This window comes from Cherax quadricarinatus, chromosome 71, assembly GCF_038502225.1.
Source record: "Cherax quadricarinatus isolate ZL_2023a chromosome 71, ASM3850222v1, whole genome shotgun sequence".
In the NCBI taxonomy this organism is placed as follows: domain Eukaryota; kingdom Metazoa; phylum Arthropoda; class Malacostraca; order Decapoda; family Parastacidae; genus Cherax; species Cherax quadricarinatus.
In genome coordinates, this window is record NC_091362.1 from 19,550,922 (window position 1) to 19,570,638 (window position 19,717).

Consider the following 19,717-nt stretch of genomic DNA (forward strand, 5'->3'; position numbering starts at 1 on the left):
GGAGTCATGCAGCTCCAAGAAGATGGGAAACAATCAGGATTGATCCGAGAAAAGGATAGCTCCAGATACTTGGATCAACACCCCTTCAGATTTTAGGGTCAAAACGAAGTTTATTATTATTATTATTATTTTCAAAAAACATTTGCTAAAGCTGTATGTGACATAGCATTTTTCCGACAATGAATTAAATATATTTATCAGAAATGTTGTGGTTAGATTTTTTCTCTTAAGAGAAAAAATCTAGACTCCAGATTGGTAGCTGGAAAATTGTCAACACGAGGACATTTCTTTGTGAACGTTTCTGTCTAGAAACATTGTTGGTCACTGTTGTGTCAGGAGAAACATAGCTAGCTTTTGTTCCCTCTGTGTAACCGTTGGAAATAATAGACAGAAATGCAGTATAATGCTGTACTTTATTGACTACGTTTCGCCCACATATTATAATCATAACTAAGCTTTAAACCCACAGGAGTCATATAGTTCGTCCACAGTGGGCTTTATGTAGTGACAGATTTATTTGCGACCTGATAAACCCTACTTTGTGGGCGAAACGTAGCACTTATTTGTTTCTATTTTTCCACCATGTCGGTATTTTATATCATTTACCTCCACTGTGTCAGTATATATATATATATATATATATATATATATATATATATATATATAATATATATATATATATATATATATATATATATATATATATATATATGTCGTGCCGAATATGTAAAACTGGTCAATTAGCAAGAACTCATTTAAAATTTAGTCCTTTCTGAAATTTTCTCTTATACGTTTAAAGATATATTTTTTTCATTAATGTTGATATAAAAATTTTTAATTTTGCATCAGAAGAATCTTAGAAAACTTACCTAACCTTATTATAACAAGAACAATTTATTTTAACCTAATCCAACTAAATATATTTTAGATTTGTTTACAATAATTTAATACTAAACAAACACAGTGAAATATATTTTTTTCGTTAGGTTCAGAATGATTTTGGCGAAATTATTGCATACACAAATTTTCACTTGTCCTATATGGCAAGATGAGTGTTGCTATTTAAGCCAAGATCGCAAGTTCTGCCTATTCGGCACGACATAATATATATATATATATATATATATATATATATATATGTCGTGCCGAATAGGCAGAACTTGCGATCTTGGCTTAAATAGCAACGCTCATCTTGCCATATAGGACAAGTGAAAATTTGTGTATGCAATAATTTTGCCAAAATCATTTTGAACCTAACGAAAAAAATATATTTCACTGTGCTTGTTTAGTATTAAATTATTGTAAACAAATCTAAAATATATTTTGTTGGGTTAGGTTAAAATAAATTGTTCTTGTTATAACAAGGTTAGGTAAGTTTTCTAAGATTCTTTTGGTGCAAAAATAAAATTTTTTACATTAACATTAATGAAAAAAATATATCTTTAAACGTATAAGAGAAAATTTTAGAAAGGACTTAATTTTAAATGAGTTCTTGCTAATTGACCAGTTTTACATATTCGGCACGACATATATATATATATATATATATAATTTTGTGTGTGTGGCCTATCCCATCCTGTGTGATGCTTTATAACAGGGAAATATAGATTTTGTTCCCACTGTGTAACCATTATATCAAATAGGGTAGCAGCACATCGCTGATGTATCCACATTTCGTAGTATATTGGAGACTGACGTTTGTGTTGCCTCTCCTGCAGCGTGTTGGCGTGAGCGAGGAGGGGGGGAGCGTGCCCCCGGTGCTGCTGCGGGTGCCAACCCCGGTCAAGCGACCAGCCATGCATCCTAACATGACGTCCAAGGAGGTGAGACATAATATACCTTCATCCATTGTTGAGTATTAAGTTGAATTTTAAATATTTACAGTGCTGTGGTCTGTGTGTGCATTCATAGAAGAATTACTGGTGAGAGTTTTTGGGAGAGTAAATAAAACTTACAAACTACACAAGGGTCATTAAGGCTACACTTCAGCATTTAGGTTACACTCAGAGCGCTGGACCTACTACCTGTCAGGACAACGGTTCGACTCTCTGCTCATATATATATTTATGTCGTGCCGAATAAGTAAAACTTAAGATTTTGGCTTGAATAGCAACGCACTTCTTGCCGACTAGGGCAAGCGAAAATTTGTGCATGCAGTAGTTTCGCAAAAATCATTCTGAATCAAACAAAAAAAATATGTATTTCATTGAGTTTGTTTATTAAATTATTGTAAACTTATCTAAAATATATTTAGTTGGATTAGGCTAAATTAAATTGCCCTTGTTATAATAAGGTTAGGTAAGTTTTCTAAGGTTCTTTTGGTACAAAATTATTAATTTTTACATTAACATAAATGAAAAAAATACTATATCTTTAAGCGTATAAGAGAAAGTTTTGCCTATTCGGCACGACACACACACACACACACAATATATATATATATATATTTATATATATATATATATATATATATATATATATATATATATATATATATATATATATATATATATATGTCGTGCCGAATAGGCAGAACTTGCGATCTTGGCTTAAATATCAACGTTCATCTTGCTATACAGGACAAGCGAAAATTTGTGTATGCAATAATTTCGCCAAAATCATTCTGAACCTAACGAAAAATATATATTTCACTGTGTTTGTTTAGTATTAAATTATAGTAAACAAATCTAAAATATATTTAGTTGGGTTAGGCTAAAATAAATTGTTCTTGTTATAATAAGGTTAGGTAAGTTTTCTAAGATTCTTTTGGTGCAAAATCATAAATTTTTACATTAACATTAATGAAAAAATATATCTTTAAACGTATAAGAGAAATTTTTAGAAAGGACTTAATTTTAAATGAGTTCTTGCTAATTGACCAGTTTTACATATTCGGCACACACACACACACACATATATATATATATATATATATATATATATATATATATATATATATATATATATATATATATATATATATATATATATACAAACAATCGCAGACGGGCGATCTTAACTATGCAGGAGAGGCCACGGGGGGTGGGGATCTTTAGCCCCCGTGGCTTGTCCTGCATATATATATATATATATATATATATATATATATATATATATATATATATATATATATATATATATATATATATATGCAAGGAATTCGCGAGGGCCTGCGAAATATACACAAACACTGATCTCTGGCTGAAGGAGACTCGAACCTACGAACCTTAGGACAAGGTACGCAGTGCTTTACCAATCTACCCACACTGGACTAATACCTTGGCGTGTAGCATGCGCTACACGTTTGATCCAAGGCAGCCAGCTTTCAGGGAGAAGGCTTACAGCTTTTCATCTCATCCCCTGCATGCATCAGCCTTACTAGAGATTTGATCAATGCAAGGAATTCGCGAGAGCATGCCAGAGATCAGTGTATGTATATATATATATATATATATATATATATATATATATATATATATATATATATATATATATATATATATATGATGAATGGTTTGAAAAACCGACAAGTTGAAGATTGAGACACTTATGCAGCATATGGGAATCTTTATTCAGGAAACGTTTCGCCACACAGTGGCTTCATCAGTCCAATACAAAGAGGAAGGCGTAAGGAGAGGAGGAGTATGAGGTAATCAGTCCCTCAGCCTGGAGTCGATGTGTTCAGTCCATCAATCTTGTAGAAGATTGATGGACTGAACACATCGACTCCAGGCTGAGGGACTGATTACCTCATACTCCTCCTCTCCTTACGCCTTCCTCCTTGTATTGGACTGATGAAGCCACTGTGTGGCGAAACTTTTCCTGAATAAAGATTCCCATATGCTGCACAAGTGTCTCAATATATATATATATATATATATATATATATATATATATATATATATATATATATATATATATATATATATATATATACATACATACATATACGCACGTGTGTGTATGTGTGTCCGTATTCCATCGAGGTGCAAGGGCACAGATGAAGCCATACCACCTAGATCCCATTTGACACTTATTTTTAAAGAATTTGTTACGATAAAGAAAGTGTGAAATGTTGCATTGCACTGTTTTCCATCTTGATCGATATGTTGTGCATTAAAATGCCATCTCCTGTGTCTTTCCGTCCGTGCAGGCGGAGGTGCCCCCTGAGCAGGTAGAACCAGTCGATCTGAGTGTGAGGACGACGAAGATGTCGGTGAAGAGTCACGACGGGCACACGCCTCTCAAAGGCCTTAAGGAACACAATACTGGAGTCGTCCTCAAAGTGCCAACCTTCCCCTCCTTCGCTCTACATTCCCTCGGCGTCGACCTCTCCCTTAAAGCAGGTATGTACGAAATGTTCAATTCACTCACCTATGACTTCCAACTCATCTTCTAGATAATCATTATTATTGTTTTCATGGGGACGCGTTAGGACCATAAGTGTTAGTGAGCACATGGGAAATGGAAGGTAAACAAGGGAATGTTTTGCTTCAGAACTTCGAAAAGAGTCATTCACTTGCATCAAGTGAATGACTCTTCTATGAAGAACGTTCCTTTATTTTATTTAAGACAGGCTCATTTATTAGACCACAATTTTAAGAAGCCTGTTTTAAGACCGGCTCGAGAAGCGGTGACTCCTGGAATCTATTACAGGTATTGTAAATAAAAGGCAACACAGAGACCTAGCACGTCGGTGTTATGGTGTATGATCTACTTGTGCTCGTGTGTATCCGCTTATGTTCTATTTTTGTAGCAGCAGAGACAGAGTTGCAACATTCACATTTTCGTCTTGACGGTAAAAAAAAAAAGAAAGAAAAAATTGCTGCATCAATTTCATCCAAATTCCAGTCCCAAACGATCTTCTATCCTGTGGCAAAACCTTCAACCCCTGCTCAAAGCCTCTATCTCCTCCTACCCCCTCTCCCTTTCAACAGCCGCTTTCCCTCTCCTACCCCTTCCTATACCCCCCTTTCTGCTCTTAACCGCAGCCTTCCCCTTTTACCCCTGCCGCAATACACGCTGGACTCCCCACCATTCTCACCAGGTCGAGAGAAAAGCTTTCGTAATTGTGATGTTGAAATCGGCTGCGTCTTCTCTTTCAGTAGTTGACCCTTGACCTGGCGCCTAATGCTCCAGGGGGGCAAAGTTCGAGACACAAGTTGTTTTTCGTGTTGAGTTCGAGCCTCACTTTGCTGTCTTGACACTTGTTGGGTTTTCTTTTGCCCTGTTAATCAGCGATGTTTTGTGTGACTAAATAAAAACATACTAGATAGGGATGATAAAATACTAATAGAAATACTAGATAAAAACAAAGTAGATAAAGATATTAATAATAGTATCTAAAGGCATCTTCGATCAAAATATTATTGACAATATTAAATCAAGCTAGCTGACCAAATAGCAGCTGGAACGGTTTACAAATGCCAATTAGAACAAGTTGCACACACACACACACACACACGATATATTTGTGAAAATATCTGTTCACCAAAATACTAACGAGAACTAGCAACCAACAATCAAAAAATCAGCTAGTATTATCATATATATAAAACCATGAAAATCCAAGAAACATCAGTTAAAGCCCTCCATTAAAACAGTATACAAGAAGCATCCACAAACCATCCTTGATTATTAATATATGCGTTAAACCCATCAGACATCCTTGAAAAAAGTTTCAAATTGTTCTGAATTAATATTTTATACAACACTTTCATAAATATTACAGATTTTGTAAGAGGGTTATCGTTCATGCTTGCCAACACTGGAGACTCCAGTACGTAATGTTTCCAGGGGACGCTCAAGGCTCCTTCATCTGAAAGTTATCTTGCTCTAAGGGCCACGGTGAATCTGCTTTATTTAAAATTTCCCAGCATCTATTTGAATTATTTCCACCCCTGTGGCTTGTCTTGCATATAGGTTATTTATTACTATTTATTATTTATCCGGACGTGCTAAACCTGTTGGGATGGAAGGCAATCTTGTTTGATCCAATAAAGGGAATCTTCAAGAGCCCTTGACTGGCGTGCAGGCACCCCCCGTGAAAGCGATATTTAGGTAAACACTTAATCTGCGTCGGATCTTACACAAGGTGGGCGGTGAGGCATGAGGCCATGTATAACATGGATTAGTCACTCGTTATCTCCAGTGTTTTGAAACTCAACCAGAACCTCCACAGGTAATGAACTTCTGCTATCTATGCGTACACACAAGGAGAGAGTAATCCTGGTTAAAGGCAAGTTGAGAAGCAGGGCCAGGAGCTAAGACTCAACCTCTGTATCTACATATAGATAAGTACCCACACACACACACACACACACACACACACACAAGATAATTATTATTTTTATAGGGATGCGCTGAACACACAGGAGCCATACAGCGCCTGGAGAATGAAAACCAATTAAATTTTAAGGAAAAACAAATGGGCAGCTCCCTGTTCCTTGAATCAAGAGCCCCTCACATGCATGAAGGGACTCTCCTTGAAGGGTCCTTATGAATGTTATTCATTTTTACTCATACAAGCGATTATATATATGTAACTACTCCTGAACTAATTTGCTTGGACTTTTTTTCTGCAACATTGCAAGCTCTTGATATGTTGATTACAACACGAAACGCCTAGAGCTATCATTCAACTCCCCCCGTGGTAGTTTTCCATGTATATATATATATATATATATATATATATATATATATATATATATATATATATATATATATATATAATATCATCATTGAGTATTCTTATATCCATGAAACTAGACGTCCGTGGGGTTATTGTTATTATGTGTATAAAAGCCTTAATGATCGTCGCCTTACGCCTTGCCCACAAGCATGTCGCGGCATCTTAAGAGAAATTAGGCGAGTTGCATTTGCTGGCCTCGCCCGGTAGCTGGCGGGGTTTGGGGGCACCCCATCAATTGTTAAATTATGCCTCGTAATGGGAGATAATTAACAACGATCTGGCAGTTACGACACGGCGGTAGAGTCGTCAAGAAGATGTGGAAAAGGGGATAATGAGATGATAATCAGCGCTCCGGGGCCAAGAACTGGGGCCCGTCTTTGTAAATTGGATCTGAAGTGGTTGTAAGTTTGGCTGATGGTCATGGGGAGCCTGATAGGCTATTAGCCCGTCCTGTACATCAGTGGCGACGTCTGCAACAAAACTGCGCCCGAGTCTGAGGTATTACAGCTGCCATCCCTTTTCTCAGGTCAAACGTAATTGTCTTTATTCCCCCAGGCGCTGTGTAACAATTACGAGCTTAGCGCGTCCCCAGAAATATGATAATCACCGGAGTGGTCAAGGGTGTATAGCTGTGATAGAGGAAGTCTAGTGTGAACGTCCTGTGTTGACCTCGACTGATGACAGGCAGACAGACAGACACACACACAGACACACACACATACACACACATACGAAGTGCAACGACCTAGAAAGCGACGTGGTATAGACAGAAACCATACATAATGTTAGGAATGATTGGGCTCTCACAGCCAGGAGAGTGAACTAAGTAGTAAGCAGGGGAGAGGTGGGGCCAGGAGCCGGGACTCGACCCCCCTGCATAAAGCAATGAGTACAATTAGGAGACTTCCCCCGCTCTCCAACACACTGACAAACACACCTATTCCATCTTCATTTCCTCCTGCTACCTTCTCCATTTTTTTTTTCTTTAGATTTCTCTTCTAGTATAACTGTTCATTCAGCTCCCTCTTCTTCGACTTATCCCCATATCTTCCTTCTTTTATCTACTTATTCTCCAGCCTCCCACTTCCTATTCCCTGTTTTTTCTCTTTATACCTCGTCTACTCTTTTTTTTTATTCCTTTTAAACCTCTCTTTTCCTCCCTTTTTCTACTCCCCCCCCTTTTTCTCTTTCTAATACTCTCTACTCCGATCTTCTCTTCATTCTTCCCCCTCCCTCGCCCCTCGTTTTCCTTGCTGAGTGTCTAATTATTGTTGGATAAATTGTAGGCATTTTATTAATACTGTAAATATTACCATTGTGGGGAGGCGATAAACCCCTAATGGATTCTTAAAAAGCCAGAGGAAAATGGGAGGTAAACAGATTTGATCAAAGGCTGGGAAGGGCAGTGCACCAGTTACTCGAATAAAGAGCCTTCAACGGAGGGTTGTTCATGAAGCTATTATCACAAACAGAACACACTGACAACTTTACTGTTTTCATGGGTATGTTGAAGCTCCTCTGGAGTGACGCTCCTGAAATTGCGGCTATTAAGGAAATATTCGCCATCATTTAAACCAAAGAAAATGCTAGGTACTTCGTTCATGGATTATTTTAATCAATACGAGACAGTAATTGCCGAAGTACAATCCGCCTTGAGAGGGGTGCCTTGATTCTGGTGAAGGGCTGTCGATGCTAGGAATTCGACCTATTTAAGATATTTGCTCATTTTAAGCAATTATTCGAAATTTGGTTTCAACAGATTATTATAATCATAACTAAGCGCTAAACCCACAAGAGGCATACAGTGCTGACTTTCGATGAAACATTCTTGATAACCGATGATGCATTCTTGGTAACCCCTTTTTGGGCCTAGTTTCTAGGTCTTTTCTGAATCCATTTGTTCTGACCTACCGTACACAAGATAGATATAGGGGGCACAATAACCACTTAGGCGACAAAAATAAACATCTAATGACTATGAATTTCATGATTTCCACGAGTTAGAAAAGGTGGGAGCTGATGGCTGTGGTGATGGGAGAATATTAGTCGTAGTAGCGACGTCGGTAGCTATGTTGATGCTGGTTTGGTAACCGGGTAGAATGTATTCGGCAGTTCACCCGTCTACACATAAATGTCAGTGGAGGTTGATGAGAGTTGGCTCATCCAAGGGACATTAATATGCAGTGTGGGTGTGCTGACGGCTGCAGAAGGCCTGCCACCTTAACTACACCCTCCTCACATTTAACACACATTTAAAACACACAATAGATTACCAATGGATTCACAATGGAGACCGCTGTAAAATGAGCCTGTTCATCGTATCTGCGAGGAATTTAGAAAATAAGGCAAAGAGGGTGATAGAAAAGTTACGGAGGGGAGTTTCATAGCAGGTGCTCATTCAACTGGTCTGGGGGCTACCTGATGCCCCAGCGTGTTTAACGAGGTCATTAAGGCCACATTTCCCGTGGATACTAAGCGCAAGGATGCTTCTAAGTCGAATATAATTAAAACATTGTATACATGCGAAAATTTCTGTTTTTGTTATAAAAAGGGGAGCGCTAAATACATCCAAATATTGTGAGTGTTCATAAAAACATCTTGCATGTGTATATTTGTTGCAACACGCGTGTGTGTATACAATAACAGTAAACACTGAGAAACATATCTGCCAGTACATACACAAAAATAACACTTCTCGGTGTATATACGCTATGAAAAACGCTCATCGGTACATATGCACTTATAAAAACACCTATTAGTATGTATATACAGAGAAACGCATCTCTCATCATATATACACAAACACACGTCTCTTCATGTGCACAAGGAAGCACATCTCTGTATATATGCCCTTGACCCGTCTCATTGTAAATGCTCTAGAGGCCACTTTAGGAGTCTGTTGAAGAGGTGCGCCCGCTATGAGACTGAATGTGCAAGGTAATATGATAAGTGTGAAGGTATACCATCTACAGTGCTGTGCTTGGCTGATAAGACTTTTAACTATGAAAAAGCTACTAGTGCGCTGAGGGGGTTAACATCATTAGCATGCTCTCCATGTTACGCGTTTCTTGTTTATTAAATTTACCAAGCACTTGAACCATTTGCTTATTCAACACTCTAAACTTATTCCGCTGGCACCCTTCATGGAGGTATTCTTTGATGCTGGTGATAGGGGTCTTAGTTCAAGAGCTTCGATCTGTCCTATTCTTGTGCTCTGATCTGATTGCCTCTCATTTCTCCAGGGGCTGGATGTCCCGTACAGGTCTAGCGCCCCATGGAAATAATAATGCAGTAGGTGACTATAAGCTGTAAAATATTTTCATACCGATAGTGAGGCTCATATTAGGGTATGTAGAAGACGAAATATTTTCCAGCAAATGGTAAGGCAAAGAAGTGAACACTAGGGTGTTGGGAGCGGTGTAAGTTTAAAGGATAATGAATCGATACGCATTAGTAGTCACAGTTGTGCTCTGCTGATGATTCAGTTCTTTTGGGAGATTTTGGGTATGTAAAAGAAGAAAATCTAAATTGAACATATGAGAGAGCAGCAAAAAAAAACAAGTTTAGGCAATGAAATATTGGAGATCAGAATGGAGAGAGTATGGAGAAAGTGAACGTATTCACATATTTGGGAGTAGACATGATGGCAGATGAGTTTTTGAAATACGAGGTGAACCATAAAATATGGGGAAAAGGTAAGTGGCGTGTTGAGGCATCTCTGCAATGAAAAAACTTTATGGAAGCAAAAAGGGGAATCTACCAGTATCTAGTGGTAGCACTTTCACATGGGTGTGAGGTATGGGAATTTAACGTTGCAGCGAGGGGGGAGGCATTGGAGTTGTCACGTATGAGGGCAATGTGTGGTGTGAATATTATGCAGAGACTTAGTCTACAAATTTAGATGTTGTTGTAAGGTTAAAAGGTATATAGGACCAGGGAGGAATTATGGAGGTGATCTGGGAATTTAGAGATGGAGGGTATATATATCAGGGGTGGAAGGAAGATGGTGTAGAGGACGTCTAAGAAAAAGTTGGAAGGAGACAGTAAAGGTGGTTTCGAGTTCTAGAAGCTTGAGCATACAACAGGCATATGTGAGCGTGTTAGATGGAATTGGCGACAAGTGGTTTGCATGGCTTGTGTTGGAGCGTGAGCAAAGTAACGATGTTGAAACTAGTTAGTCGGACTTGAGTCCTGGAGGCTCGAAATACAGTACTTGTACTCTATACGAGGGGCGAAAATGTAACAGTTCTGAATTATTGATGGTGAATAAAGCTCCTTTTCGAGTCTCTCTACCTGGTGGGAGACGGCCCCTGGGTTAAAATAGAAGAACTATTCCTGAAATATCGTTCGGTAAATTAACAGTAGACGACACTTAAAATAATGAGCGAAAATAATAACCAGCGTAAGACTTTTCCTTACGGGAAATGTTAAGTTATAAACGTTACCAGGTTGTAAATATTGTAACTTGATATAGCTCCGCTTTGGTTAAACTTGGCTCTAATAATGTTTTACGCTATTTTATGTACGACTTTATCCATTTAGTGGTTCGCTGTCTCTTCTGACAATCCACCTTGTGGATTGTTCCATGTTGGAACAATCCACAAGGTGGAAGGAAATGTACGCCACGTTTCTGTCCCTCCTGGACGGACTGAAACGTCTTAGTTTTCTTTTCCAATTTGTGAGTTGCGTGAATAATGTGATTATTATTAGTAGTAAGAATCTCAAAACTTTACATAATCCAGTTAGCCCCAACCCGAAATTAAAGTCGAGTCATCACTCGACCGAGTAGTCAGCCTTCAGCGGCACTCAAAGGAACTCACTCCTGGCTGATGGATGACGTAATGAACGAAGTCATCCACACGACAACCAGTGATGGACTACCGCAATACCAGTGACCGTGATGGTGTTGGTGAGAGTAAGTGGTAGCAGGAGAGTTTTCAAGTGGTGGTGATGCTTAGCTTTGATGATGATTGTGGTTTTCCTAGTTGGAAGTTGAAGCTTTTGTTAATTATTGTGAGACTTATGGTATATTTGCGAGACTTCATATGGAATGGAAGCAACGGAAGGTAAAAGTGAGGGAAGATAGAGGTAGAGGGAGGGAAGTTCGGTTGAAAGGGGGGAGGAAGAGTAGTTAGTGTAAAAAAAAAAAAAAGGTTAATCCGAACTTGTCATATGGCGTAACTATTTTAAGTTGGTTATTGACACTATGCAAACCAGTCATTAGTCATACATCAAAGGAAATTTAGACGAATGGGGAACTGCCTAACATTTACGCCTAGAGATACTTGGATGGTAGAGTACCCTGTGGAACCTCACCTGCAGGGAAACACACTCCTAACCACACTGGCTGCGAATCGGTAATCCAATCACTGTTAAAGTGATCCAGCCTGGGGGGGGGTTGAAGGAAGAATGTGTTGATTATACATCCTTCAGGGATGGAAGGAAATTAGGATTGATAGACTTGATGGGCAGTTCAACTTCTTGCATTAAGAGTCCTTAGCATCAACTCATCGCCCACCCTTGATTAGCATTGGCAAGTTAGCGCTTACACGAAAACTCGTTACAAAATTAACTATGATATTATCTGTATTGCAGAATTATGCGTATCAATATTTCAGACTTGAAAACGGGTAGCAATGGTTGGGGGAAGTAAATATGCAGCTAATTATGTTTGTTGTAGCTAATGGCTTGTGTGGGATAATAGGTGGAAGGTAACAATGGATTAGCATAGTAAGAGAGAATCTGCTGGTAGCACTAAAACGTGTTAGTAGGAAATGCTTTAGAAGGCAGGAAGAACGGGTGCCACTGACCCATGAGATGAGCGTTGGCACTGACCCAGGAGAGTGCTATTGGCACTGGTCCATACTACTAGCCCAGGTGGTGAGGGAAGGGAGTGATGGAGGAATCAGTAACAAGAGAGGGTCTGGGGTGGGAAGATGCTGCTGAGGCAGGTACTGACGTTCATTCATGTGGTTACTTTAATTTGTGTTTGGGAACCTGTGATGTGCTTGGGTTTGAGGGCTTTTCTACCCTACCAACGAGGCCTTTGACCAAGGTTCTTTAAGTGCCTGTTCACCCAGGCTGTTGCATTTAGCCGCTCGCTATCCAACAACTATCACAGGTTAATCTGTCACTTGGCGGTAGTGATTCGGTGTTCTCATGAAGACTTCATTTATGACGAGTACCGCTAGCAACAGGTGGGTGAGGGAATAATGACAAAACTGGATAATAGGGACACAGAGAGAGGAGAATTAGACCTGAAACGAAATGAAAAAGTGTGAATATTATTATACTCGAAAAGAAGCGCTAAACAGCGCTAGAAATGTGAATATCAAAAGTAAATTTGAACATTTAACTCATGTTGTCGTTGTCTTCCTCAGAGAGTGACTCTCCGCCCAGTCCAGATGCCTACGGTGTGAGTCTAGACGCCCTCAGGACCGGCTCCACCACCCTCCTCTCAATCCGTAAAATCAGAGAGGCGTCACTGTGAGTAATACTCGGGTTTCATCTGTAATACTTAGAGTAATTGGTGTTCTTTATAAGAAAAAGAATTCGTTATCTGTGCAATGCTTTACTTTTCTCTAATGTTTCTTATTTCCTCTAATATTTTGCTTTACTCTGAACGCTTTTAAACCACGGAACGGGTGGGATTTGAACCTTTGGCTGGCAAGTCGTGAAACTCCAGGCCAGTGAGTAAGCCGCTGGCCTGGAGTTTTACGACTCACTCGCCATGAGTTCAAATCCCACCCGTACCCTGGCTTGTTTCCAATCGTGTTATTATGATTTCGTGAGTCTGGCAACTATAAGTCATAAATTTGGTGGAAAGTAACTGTGTAGGGGAAGGTTAGGTTAGGTAAGGTTCGTCGGGAAACAGGACAAATGCTTCCTGACGCGGGTCCTAGTCATATGATGACACGCCGTTGGAGCTTTTGGTCGTCTGACCGAGGCCTTCCGCTGGCTTACGGTTCCACCCCTTTAAAAATTATCATTCATAACCATTTAGTTCATGTGTAGGGTAACGCTTTAAGACAGTTTCATTCACGCGACGGGCTCCATCGCTGTGTGGGCGATATTTTGTAATAATTAATTTGCAAAAGTGTCCACCATTTCTGGTGGGTCAACCAGCCTCATTGATAAGAGACAAAAACAACAAATATAATCAACAGCTCTCGGCTAATTTTCACAACTATTCATATACAGTCCCTCAAAATACTAGGGAACCAGTATATATAGTGGCTCCCTCACCTTCGTGTGTTAGTGTGACTGGTTTAAGAGAAGGGGGTCTTAGCCCCCTGTTGGAGATACTTTATCCACAGTCCAAGTCACGCCGAAACGTTGTCATAAGTTTATTTTTTCCATGTGCTCGGCATTTGTCTGTTGTTCTAGTCACGGTATTGTGTTTTCTTGTCCCTTAGGAGGAACTCTGGTTTACTTGTGAATATTCCATCAGTGTTATTGTAACTTTCATTCTTTATGTTGTTATTGCAGAGCGTTGTGTGGGAAGCGGTCACTGAGCGAGTCTCCGTCACCGCCTCCAGTCTCCTCCCCGCCCGCCGCCCATCTCTCATCAGGGGTATCAGTCTCCATCTCCTCCTCCGCTGCCGTCGCTGCAGCCGCCTCTCTACTCTCACCATCTTCACACTCGCTCATCTCTTCCTCCTCGTCATCCTCTTCGTCTCCTCCCTCGCCTCCGGCGGGGGCGCGGCCCCCTGGGCGGCCACCACCTCCACCTGCTGACTACACTGACGCCCTCAGACGGCGCAAGGTGCACAAATGCGATTTTGAGGGTTGTGAGAAAGTGTATACCAAGAGTTCACACCTCAAGGCACACAAACGCACACACACAGGTAATTCACTCTGTGGATCTGTTGAAAAATTGGAAACAAAATCATTAATATAATTTCCATTTTGTTTAAGTATTAAGGAAATAGGACAAAAGTGATATACCCTATTTTCCGGCATATAAGGCGCACGAGTATGTATAAGACGATGTTTGCAAGATGTAAGATTAGTAAACAACTGCTAAAACGTGACTACCTTGACTCTGTCGTTGAGGATACAAGGCGCAGGATAATTTCTCAAGACTTTTTGTGGGGATAAAAGGTGCGCCTTACATGCCGGAAAATACGGTGAATAAACTCCAGATGGTTCATGAAAATTACACGCATATATTATATATATATTTTTTTTTCAACAAGTCGGCCGTCTCTCATCGAGGCAGGGTGACCCAAAAAAGAAAGAAAATACTTTCATCATCATTCAACACTCACCACACTCGCACATTATCACTGTTTTTGCAGAGGTGCTCAGAATACAACAGTTTAGAAGCATACACAACATATCCCTCCAAACTGCCAATATCCCAAACCCCTCCTTTAAAGTGCAGGCATTGTACTTCCCATTTCCAGGACTCAAGTCCGACTATATGAAAATAACCGGTTTCCCTGAATCCCTTCACTAAATATTACCCTGCTCACACTCCAACAAATCGTCAGGTCCCAAGTACCATTCACTCCTATCTAACACGCTCACGCACGCTTGCTGGAAGTCCAAGCCCCTTGCCCACAAAACCTCCTTTACCCCCTCTCTCCAACCCTTTCTAGGACGACCCCTACCCCGCCTTCCTTCCCCTATAGATTTATATGCTTTCCATGTCATTCTACTTTGATCCATTCTCTCTAAATGACCAAACCACCTCAACAACCCCTCTTCTGCCCTCTGACTAATACTTTTATTAACTCCACACCTTTTCCTAATTTCCACACTCCGAATTTTCTGCATAATATTTACACCACACATTGCCCTTAAACAGGACATCTCCACTGCCTCCAACCGTCTCCTCGCTGCTGCATTTACCACCCAAGCTTCACACCCATATAAGAGTGTTGGCACTACTATACTTTCATACATTCCCTTCTTTGCCTCCATAGATAACGTTTTTTGACTCCACATATACCTCAACGCACCACTCACCTTTTTTCCCTCATCAATTCTATGATTAACCTCATCCTTCATAAATCCATCTGCCGACACGTCAACTCCCAAGTATCTGAAAACATTCACTTCTTCCATACTCCTCCTCCCCAATTTGATATCCAATTTTTCTTTATCTAAATCATTTGATACCCTCATCACCTTACTCTTTTCTGTGTTCACTTTCAACTTTCTACCTTTACACACATTCCCAAACTCATCCACTAACCTTTGCAATTTTTCTTTAGAATCTCCCATAAGCACAGTATCATCAGCAAAAAGTAACTGTCAATTCCCATTTTGAATTTGATTCCCCAAAATTTAATCCCACCCCTCTCCCGAACACCCTAGCATTTACTTCCTGTACAACCCCATCTATAAATATATTAAACAACCATGGTGACATTACACATCCCTCTCTTCTACACACCCTAACCTGAGCCTCACTATCCTCATAAAAACTCTTTACAGCATTTAATAACTTACCACCTATTCCATATACTTGCAACATCTGCCACATTGCTCCTCTATCCACTCTATCATATGCCTTTTCTAAATCCATAAATGCAATAAAAACTTCCCTACCTTTATCTAAATACTGTTCACATATATGCTTCAATGTAAACACTTGATATACACATCCCCTACCCACTCTGAAGCCTCCTTGCTCATCCGCAATCCTACATTCTGTCTTACCTCTAATTCTTTCAATTATAACTCTACCGTACACTCCTGGTATACTCAGTAAACTTATTCCTCTATAATTTTTACAGTCTCTTTTGTCCTTTCACTTTATATAAAGGGACTATACATGATCTCCGCCAATCCCTAGGTACCTTCCCCTCTTTCATACATTTATTAAACAAAAGTACCAACCACTCCAACACTATATCCCCCCCTGCTTATAACATTTCTGTCATGATCCCATCAGTTCCAGCTGCTTTACCCCCTTTCATTCTACGTAATGCCTCGCGTACCTCCACCACACTTACATTCTGCTCTTCTTCACTCCTAAAAGATGGTATACCTCCCTGGCCAGTGCATGAAATTACTGCCTCTGTTTCTTCCTTAACATTTAAAAGTTCCTTAAAATATTCTCGCCATCTATCTAATACCTCCATCTCCCCATCTACTAACTCCCCTACTCTGTTTTTAACGGACAAATCCATACTTTCCCTAGGCTTTCTTAACTTGTTTAACTCACTCCAAAATTTTTTCTTATTTTCATTAAAATTTCTTGACAGTGCCTCTCCCACTCTGTCATCTGCTCTCCTTTTGCACTCTCTCACCACTCTCTCAACCTTTCTTTTACTCTCCATATACTCTGCTCTTCTTATAACACTTCTGCTTTGTAAAAACCTCTCATAAGCTACCTTTTTCTCTTTTATCACACCCTTTACTTCATCATTCCACCAATCACTCCTCTTTCCTCCTGCCCCCACCCTCCTATAACTACAAACTTCTGCCCCACATTCTAATACTGCATTTTTAAAACTCATCCAACCCTCTTCAACCCCCCCACTACTCATCTTTGCACTAGCCCACCTTTCTGCCAATAGTCTCTTATATCTCACCCGAACTTCCTCCTCCCTTAGTTTATACACTTTCACCTCCCTCTTACTTGTTGTTGCCACCTTCCTCTTTTCCCATCTACCTCTTACTCTAACTGTAGCTACAACTAAATAATGATCCGATATATCAGTTGCCCCTCTATAAACATGTACATCCTGGAGCCTACCCATCAACCTTTTATCCACCAATACATAATCTAATAAACTACTTTCATTACGTGCTACATTATACCTTGTATATTTATTTATCCTCTTTTTCATAAAATATGTATTACTTATTACCAAATCTCTTTCTACACATAGCTCAATTAAAGGCTCCCCATTTACATTTACCCCTGGCACCCCAAATTTACCTACTACTCCCTCCATAATATTTTTACCCACTTTAGCATTGAAATCCCCAACCACCATTACTCTCACTTGATTCAAAACTCCCCACGCATTCACTCAACATTTCCCAAAATCTCTCTCTCTCCTCTACACTTCTCTCTTCTCCAGGTGCATACACCCTTGTTATAACCCACTTTTCACATCCAATCTTTATTTTACTCCACATAATCCTTGAATTAATACATTTATAGTCCCTCTTTTCCTGCCATAGCTTATCCTTCAACATTATTGCTACTCCTTCTTTAGCTCTAACTCTATTTGAAACCCCTGACCTAATCCCATTTATTCCTCTCCATTGAAACTATCCCACCCCCTTCAGCTTTGTTTCACTTAAAGCCAGGACATCCAGCTTCTTCTCATTCATAACATCCACAATCATCTCTTTCTTATCATCTGCACAACATCCACGCACATTCAGACTTCCCACTTTGACAATTTTCTTCTTATTCTTTACAGCAAAAAGGGGTTACTAGCCCATTTTTCCCGGCATTTTAGTTGACTTTTACAACACGCATGGCTTACGGAGGAAAGATTATTATTCCACTTCCCCATGGATATATATTATATTATATATATATATATATATATATATATATATATATATATATATATATATATATATATATATATATATATATATATATATATAGGTAGTAGGTTGGTAGACAGCAACCACCCAGGGAAGTACTACCGTCCTGCCAGATGACTGTGAAACAGAAACCTGTAACTGTTTTGCATGATGGTAGGATTGCTGGTGTCTTTTTCTATCTCATAAACACGCTAGATAACAGGGATATCTTGCTACTCCTACTTACACTTTGGTCACACTTCACAGACACGCACATGCATATATATATACATACATCTAGGTTTTTCTCCATTTTCTAAATAGCTCTTGTTCCTCTTTATTTCTTCTATTGTCCATGGGGAAGTGGAAAAGAATCTTTCCTCCGTAACCCATGCGTGTCATATGAGGCGACTAAAATGCCGGGAGCATTGGGCTAATAACCCCTTCTCCTGCAGACATTTACTAAAAAAGAGAAGAAGAAAAACTTTATAAAACTGGGATGCTTGAATGTGCGTGGATGTAGTGCGGATGACAAGAAACAGATGATTGCTGATGTTATGAATGAAAAGAAGTTGGATGTCCTGGCCCTAAGCGAAACAAAGCTGAAGGGGGTAGGGGAGTTTCGGTGGGGGGAAATATATGGGATTAAATCTGGAGTATCTGAGAGAGAGCAAAGGAAGGGATAGCAGTAATGTTGAATGATCAGTTATGGAAGGAGAAAAGAGAATATGAATGTGTAAATTCAAGAATTATGTGGATTAAAGTAAAGGTTGGATGCGAGAAGTGGGTCATAAGCGTGTATGCACCTGGAGAAGTGAGGAATGCAGAGGAGAGAGAGAGATTTTGGGAGATGTTAAGTGAATGTATAGGAGCCTTTGAACCAAGTGAGAGACTAATTGTGGTAGGGGACCTGAATGCTAAAGTAGGAGAAACTTTTAGAGAGGGTGTGGTAGGTAAGTTTGGGGTGCCAGGTGTAAATGATAATGGGAGCCCTTTGATTGAACTTCGTATAGAAAGGGGTTTAGTTATAGGTAATACATATTTTAAGAAAAAGAGGATAAATAAGTATACAAGATATGATGTAGGGCGAAATGACAGTAGTTTGTTGGATTATGTATTGGTAGATAAAAGACTGTTGAGTAGACTTCAGGATGTACATGTTTATAGAGGGGCCACAGATATATCAGATCACTTTCTAGTTGTAGCTACACTGAGAGTAAAAGGTAGATGGGATACAAGGAGAATAGAAGCATCAGGGAAGAGAGAGGTGAAGGTTTATAAACTAAAAGAGGAGGCAGTTAGGGTAAGATATAAACAGCTATTGGAGGATAGATGGGCTAATGAGAGCATAGGCAATGGGGTCGAAGAGGTATGGGGTAGGTTTAAAAATGTAGTGTTAGAGTGTTCAGCAGAAGTTTGTGGTTACAGGAAAGTGGGTGCAGGAGGGAAGAGGAGCGATTGGTGGAATGATGATGTAAAGAGAGTAGTAAGGGAGAAAAAGTTAGCATATGAGAAGTTTTTACA

General features: G+C 39.6%; 1 protein-coding gene and 1 long non-coding RNA gene across 5 annotated transcripts in view; one reads left to right on the forward strand and one right to left on the reverse strand.

Annotated features, from left to right (window-relative positions):
* Positions 1-19,717, forward strand: part of LOC128700363 (Krueppel-like factor 3) — a 314,918-nt gene that overhangs the window by 280,388 nt on the left and 14,813 nt on the right. For all 4 annotated transcript variants that reach the window (XM_070100102.1, XM_070100103.1, XM_070100100.1 and 1 more), the window contains exons 2-5: positions 1,719-1,823; positions 4,154-4,346; positions 13,072-13,177; positions 14,180-14,538. In XM_070100102.1, coding sequence (XP_069956203.1) covers positions 1,797-1,823; positions 4,154-4,346; positions 13,072-13,177; positions 14,180-14,538 — 685 coding nt within the window. In that variant the 5' untranslated portion in view covers positions 1,719-1,796. The remainder of the gene's footprint in view (positions 1-1,718; positions 1,824-4,153; positions 4,347-13,071; positions 13,178-14,179; positions 14,539-19,717) is intronic.
* LOC138854827 (uncharacterized) overlaps positions 14,419-19,717 on the reverse strand; it is a 427,026-nt gene continuing 421,727 nt past the window's right edge. Inside the window, exon 3 of the long non-coding RNA XR_011394005.1 lies at positions 14,419-14,556. This is a non-coding gene — a long non-coding RNA (uncharacterized lncRNA). The remainder of the gene's footprint in view (positions 14,557-19,717) is intronic.